This window comes from Labrus bergylta, chromosome 23, assembly GCF_963930695.1.
Source record: "Labrus bergylta chromosome 23, fLabBer1.1, whole genome shotgun sequence".
Lineage (NCBI taxonomy): Eukaryota > Metazoa > Chordata > Actinopteri > Labriformes > Labridae > Labrus > Labrus bergylta.
In genome coordinates this window covers 6,750,515-6,757,562 of record NC_089217.1, presented here as the reverse complement: position 1 = coordinate 6,757,562, position 7,048 = coordinate 6,750,515, and the positions used below count along the sequence as shown (strand labels likewise).

The 7,048-nt window shown below is 39.1% G+C and overlaps 1 protein-coding gene across 1 annotated transcript; it reads right to left on the bottom strand.

Annotated features, from left to right (window-relative positions):
• Positions 1-1,565: 1,565 nt before the first annotated feature.
• pax4 (paired box 4) lies at positions 1,566-6,302 on the bottom strand. Its single transcript, XM_020652385.3, has 10 exons — positions 6,104-6,302; positions 5,796-5,926; positions 5,418-5,633; positions 5,242-5,332; positions 4,782-4,922; positions 4,595-4,677; positions 4,433-4,496; positions 4,218-4,291; positions 3,100-3,205; positions 1,566-2,334 (listed from the first exon to the last, which is right to left on the bottom strand). The coding sequence occupies exons 1-10, from the start codon at positions 6,135-6,137 to the stop codon at positions 2,039-2,041; spliced, it is 1,236 nt and encodes a 411-aa protein (XP_020508041.2). The 5' UTR covers positions 6,138-6,302; the 3' UTR covers positions 1,566-2,038.
• Between the last annotated feature and the right edge of the window lie 746 nt (positions 6,303-7,048).

The following is a 7,048-nucleotide window of genomic DNA, read 5'->3' as shown; positions in this document are numbered from 1 at the left end:
CCCACAGCGCTCAATTTATTGTTTTTTTTTTATATAGTCTGTAGATTTTTTACTCAGGGTCTAAAGTCTTATCGAAGCATGGCTGAACTTTCTATCCTTGCTTCCTTTCTATCCAGCTCCTGAGTAACTATGTCATTCTCTTTAATGATAAAAAAATGACGTATGAAATTCTTGTATCCATTTGTGTATTTTTTTTGTTCTGTGTGATCGTTCCTGAGGGTCAGGCCCCTCTGACGATACATTCTGTGAGACCCAGGATGATTAATGTGCTCAAAAGAGCTCTGCTACACATATCTGTGTTCATTTTTTTTTATCTGCAATCCCTTTATTCCAAATCTTTGCCTGTGCAGGAAATAGATCATTCCACATTTTAGTTGTGAAACCTTGGGGAGGCTAATGAGGGGCCCCTAAGACATTTCTCACAGGGTCACCATGTAACGAGGAGGTGAGGAGGTGTATGTTATTTTAAAGCTGGTTTTTAGAATGTAAAATGTTAATTTGTAAAGAAACAGCTGTCAAACATGTGTAAAAATGACTATATTTACCTTTAAAATGTGTAGGACTAGAAGTAAAGACTAGTTAAAAATGGGAATAACAGAGTACAAGCACCTGAAAAATTGTATTTTACATGACTTTCCTCTCAAGCTGTTAGCCCCTGTGACTTAATATCGGTTACACTAAAACTGGCCCCAACTTAAAAGGCATTATGTTCCCTTTTCAAGAGCTGAACCAAAGCTATATAAAAAGTTTACACATGATTTATAGTTGCAGCAGAAAGCACAACACAAACGTTTATTCTGTCATGTGGAGATGTCATTTACCTATTTGGCTTTGCAGCATGAAATTCCGTCTGGTCATTTTTTGCCAGTAGGCTGATTCCACGGCTGCTGGCCGAGCTGTTTGCCTTCTGATCCCGACGCCGTCGCCCCCGGTGACCAATTATCGACAAACTCCCGAGCCTTACCGTCTCCTCACTGCAGTAAAGGGACATGGAGGAACTCAATGCCTCTGCCCTGTCGCACTCATAAAAACTGATACCAAGCAGAGCAGATATCAGGTCATGTTTAGACTTTTTGAAGCTATACTTTTATAGATTTTCCCACCGGCCTACCCGTGGAAAGAAATGTTGGAAGAGCGCCCTCAACTACTCTTGCTCTTAGACAAACAGCAATCCTGAGACTATAAAAGAGATAACATCCATATTACCCAGTGGTAACCTTAAATGATCTGTGGAGCTATGATTTATGTCACTATCATACTTTATCACTGACCAGGTACATGGAGAATCCAGAGGAATTTAGGAACACATATCTTTTCCACTCTCTATTAACACCCCTTAAAATCGACACTATTTCAAGCAGAACCTGTATTTATCACACATTGGCTTACTTTACTATCATTCCTGGAAACCCATATCCATAGAACTGATCTAAACCTCTAAAAAAAGTTGTAAACCATGATCACTGTTCAGATTTATATCGCACTTTTTGTCTTGTAAAGATGCACAAACGTTGTCTTCCTTTCGGGTCAGTTTTGTTGCTAGATTTGAGATTCATCAAAAGAGCACTTGAATATATATTTATATCTGTGGTCTTGATTTGTGTTACTCCTTTTTAATTGTTACTCATGGTAGGGGTTTGGGGGAAAGTGATGAGTAAAACTGCACTGCATTTTAGAAAAAAAAAAGATAATGAGCATATGAGAGGAAATTGCAACTCCTGATCTCTGTCGCCCTCTGCTGGTCAAAAAGTGTCACTCCAGTCAGGAGATTGAGTTGCATTCAAAATACAGCCTTTGCTTGTGCTCCAATAAGAAATGCAATTCAATCCTGTACATAAAACATTTTTTTTTTAGAGGGACAGTAAACATAAATTAACAAAAGACATGTTAACATAGCTGAGTTTGCAAGAATGCTACTTTATGTCTTGGACTCTTTGAAGGCAATGTGACGTAAACATTACAGGTGACAATATACAGATAAAAAATCTACAATATTTCTTGTTTTTCTGTTTACTAATGATAGAAATAGGGTGATCATTTACTCCAGATAGGTACGTGGATTAAGGGTCCAGGGCGGCTGGTTGAACTGGTTCCATGTGAAAGAAGCTCCCTTCTGGTTCCAGCACTGCATCACAGGATGTTCTATTCTTATTGTCTCAGTGGGTAAAGGCAGGGATGTCCTTGAAGCTGTGTGATGGTGAACCAATGGGAAATTGTATCTATCACTGTGGAGGTACAATGGAGTCTTTTCTGGCATTGGGGGGACCATCATGTTGTTCGACTGGTGGAGGGACGCAGGTGGGACTGACACTAGATGTTCACACTGTCCTATATCTGTACAAGAGATAGAAAGGAGGAAATAAACAGTTTACGTTTCTAAACTGTGTTGAAGGAAATGTGCAGTCAAGAGACAAATAAGGACTCCTAAGTGTAGGAACAACATGTTGAAGCAACTCTCCTGTGAGCACAACATCAATCACACTTATCTAGCTGATCACAACTATTTAATCATCATCCAAAACCAAAGAATCTCAAAATGTGTCATTCACATGCATGCCTTCCAAGCAGCTGCAGGCGTTTACATTTAATATATATTTTTTACAACATTCAAAACATCTGCGCTAGCAATTACAATGTTAGATCAACGTCAATGTAATACTTTTATATTGTTCACAAGTGCAAAAATAGTCATGAAATAATAAGTTATTGGCTGAAATGAAAGAGAGGCTGACGGGGTAGTTCAATCATCTAAGAAATCCCATATAGTAATAACAGGAATTGTGTTTCATGGAAAGACATATGGAAAGTAATTACTGACCACATCAATGAAAGGCTTTTTTTTCTTGTTGTGTAGGAACGCAGATGCCAAAAAATGTTGTAACTCTAGATCATGTTGAAAAGTTTTAAACAGAATCGCCTACTTTGACTTCTTTAACTAAATGAAAGTAAAGCCAGAAACTATATAGCTTAACTCATATTTACACCTATAACAAGCAGGGAAAAGACAATAGTTAAGCATTTAAGAATTTCGGAAAATCAAACACTACAAAGACAATGAAATGCACTGTTTTTCCAAAAGAGATTTTTGCATAGTCTTACCTGTGTGTGTCTTAAAGGAGAAACTATTCATGCGCCTCCCGGCAGCTGTGTTGTATGAAGAGGAGGCCGCTGAGTTTTCACCGTAGAGTCTCGACACTCCTGTTGCCTTGAAATGATCATTAAAAATCAAACACCATTAAGTATTTTTCTTTTCCTTCTATCGGTAGTGTCAGACTAGGAAATCTACAGCACGCAGTCAAAACGGTTGTCTGTCTGTTGTAAGAAAGAAGGAAGAGATTTTTTTGTCAGAAAAACGACAAAGAGATGTGATGTACAACTTTGTCCACAAGGGGGCACCAAAATCAACATAAACCATAAGTTCCTCATAGGAGCTTTACATACTTGTTTATTACTTATAACATGTCAAAGACCTCCAAAGAAGTTTGCTTACAGTATTATCCCGTGACACGAAATGTGCATGGCAGATCAAACTAAAAAATGAGTCCAAAAAGCATCCGTAGGTGTCATATACTTAGAGTTTTATGGTAGAAAAACGTGCTTGATCTGTCTCCCAAAGATGAGGCGAGGTGAGGCCAATCAGTGCTCCAGCTTTTGTCAGATTTTATTCAAACTGTTGGCTTATTCTGATTAGTATAGGAAATATATACCAGTCTTTAACTAGACAGAAGAGGAAGGGGGGGAGACATGGAGAAATCTCTCATGCTGAACAAGCAAAGTAGTTTTAAAGGAAGAATGTGCAACATTTTACCCATAAATACAACAGAAATTAAGTATGTCCTCTGTACAATGAGTGAGACGGTGAGTTCCCCCAGCTGTACTGTTGTTGGAGTTGTGTTTACATGGGCGGGGTGGCCTTGCGTATAAAGCTGTCTTAGTCAGGTACTAGAGAGAAGGAGAATAACATAGCCTAGAGGGGTACGAGGTGTGTCGCTGGAGCAGAGCGGGGGGGCTTCAGAACAGCCGAGGTGTCGCCAAACATTTGTTTTGCTTTTGTGCTGCAGCTAAAGGACGACATCTACTGGCTCAAAAAGTCGCAGACCCTTCCTTTAAAATTTGGGTGAAAATAGTTTGGCTCTTACATGAACTCATTGAGCCAAGCGAGTAGCCTATAAGAAAGTAATCAAGGTTCTCTCACAAAGAGTTCATTCAAACTGTACCTGTTGAGATGTGACGCTGTGTTGCGTTGATGGAGTCACAGGAGCAAAAACTTTTTGTTTCTGAAGATCTGAAGCTGTTGTGGAGAAATACACTTGATCAGGTAATTGTTAGACGTGAATGCAAATGTGCTGAAAGGCTTCCCATTGCTATTCAGGTGGTTTTTTGTTATTATTTCTATAGGCCTTGACTTTAACATTAAAATGGACACACTTACTCTGCGTGCTGCTCCTGTGTTTGGCCTCCCTCCTCCATTTAGCCCGTCTGTTTGAAAACCAGACCTTCAAGAGACACAAAGGCATCTTGTTAGCAGAACAACTTTTTTCTTCTTAGTCTTTTTGGACATTTTGTTTTTAATGGTTTAACTCGATGATTCTACCTTGATGGTGTCCTCAGGAACTCTGATCTCAACTGATAGTTTCTCTCTCATGTACAGATCTGCATACTGGCTGTGAGAGAATTCTGATTTGGAGGAGAGAAACAAGAGTTTTAAGTCTATGCATAAACAGCATGGCAGCATTGTGTTGCTTTGAGACTTGTATGAGCATATAAAGATTTGAAGTAACCTTGCTCGAGTGCAGTACTCTGCTCAGGGGTAAAGGTGGTGCGGTTGCGATGGTGGACAGATTTAGGGTTTTGGTCATTGCTGCAAATTGTCTGAAACATCTGTATCTCATTCAGTTCTTCCTGGATGAAAGAATCAAAATCTGCAGATACGCACATGATGAACACATCACATGGTAAGTCCAAGGAAATGAAGGGGGATAGACCCAACTAAACTCACCTCTGTTTTTGTTTACTTATCCAAATAAACAATATATTTATTTCTACAATTCTAGCATTCATTTTAAAAATCACGTATAGAAAATCAGAATTAGAAATGTATTCATGAAAAAAAAAACTGATTCATTTATGTTTTTTTGGATCATGCATTTGTCCTTGCACACTTGTGACTGTGTTTCTTATAATGGTCATCATTGTAAGGTTACAGATCGTCCATTCTTTCACATATTACAGGTGACTCACCCTGCCCAGTCCTGTTCTGCGCGTTGATCTCCATGCACATCGGTCCGTGATCCAAGTGGATCTTTCTCAAAATCCGATTAATAGACGACACCTGGGAGAACAGGGTGTGCAAAATGCCTCATTAAATACTGGAAAATGTTTCGCTTCAGACGAGCGAAATTGAAAGTCTCACTCACGCTGGGGACTTTGGAGGCCTTGCATATCCGGGCTTCTGCGAGACGTTTTCGGATCTCCCAAGCGAAAATGGTTGGATTTTCCCTTTTGCACTGGATGATTGTGGAGATGACACCCGGGGTGAGAAGCCGAGGCCTGCTCCCACCGATGGTCTTTGGCTCCAGGAGACCCGTGCGTCTGTACCGGCTCAGGATCTTACTGACGCAGCCATTGGACACCTGTAATACGCAAGATGTTCTACTTTTTAAACTTACTGAGATGTTTTTGTGAATCAAAAGTAACCTGTCTACGAGAAAAACAAACCTTTTAGGCAACTTTTGAAAAAGAAATCTGAGCAAATTGGTTTGATACTTTGCCTAAAAAGTTGTATTTTTGCGTACTCGCAGTATCCTGGAGATCTGACTCGGACGGACTCCCTCTGAGGCCAGTTCAATCATCTTCCTCCTCTTGGATTCTGGGAGAGGTCTGCCGTTGAGAAACATCCCTCCAAGCTGGTTTACAGTTCCACAACCTTTTCGAAACATCGTTTACGCTATTGTAAGATGTACATTCAAAATACGTTTAAATTGCGTATCCAAACATACAACATGTAACATAGTTCCCCTGACGGTGCGTAAAAGATGGTTTAACTACGTTTAAAGATCTAATACAAATGTAAAAGTGCAGTGTAATAAAGTTATACATTTACCTTGATTTGGCAGATCAACGTTTGCTCCACACATAGCTTCTTGCTCCAAGTCTTGATGATGAAAAAAACCCCGAAAATGATGTATCTTGAAAATGCACCTTGTGGTTTTAAAATTGTCCAGGTAACTGCGTATCCGTGGGGAGTGACAATGAAGGGAATCACGCCCCTCAGCACAAATTTATAGATCTGCAGACCTCAACATGACGAGGTGGAGTGTTACCTGTAATGTCAATACTGCTTGGTTCAGAAAAAAAAAAACGCATGGGGGAGTTGCAGATTTAAAATAGGCTTCAGATGGACGGTCAATTCTAAAGAACACGTTAATCTTGTATTGTGATTCGATTTTCCAAAGAGTTGTTTGCAATTAATAAATAAAACATGATAAAGATTATATCAAATGACTCTCTCCAGGAGGTAACTGTAACTTTTATTTATTGGGATATGGATAAATATGACTAGTAATTATTAATCATGCATGCGTAATTCGTATTTAAGTCTATTAGAAGCAGTCTAGACTTTATAAAACACATAACACAATACACGTACTGCCTGAGTTGCACATGCTCGTCATAATCTTTGTAACGTCTTGTTGTAAATATGTATAAAAAAATATATTTAGACGTTGCTTTGCTGCACCAGAAAGCTGAAATGAAGGCATCGAAAAACATTTCTTGAGTATATACCACATGTTCTCTGTGACACAACAAATATTTCCACCTCTAAATTTTCAAAAGTAGTGTTCTCGTTCCAAAAAAATATGCTGTAATCAGCCAGTGCACGTACTCAAGTTGGAGTGTCATACAAGGTTCCCTTTTACGCATTGGCTGCTTTCAGTCTCATTCAGACCCCTCTTATTTCAGTGCAACACAATTTACTCCTTAGTCTTTCAGCTTTGATCCTTAAAAAATAAAAGGTACAACTTCCACCTTTCAGAGAAACTAAAAT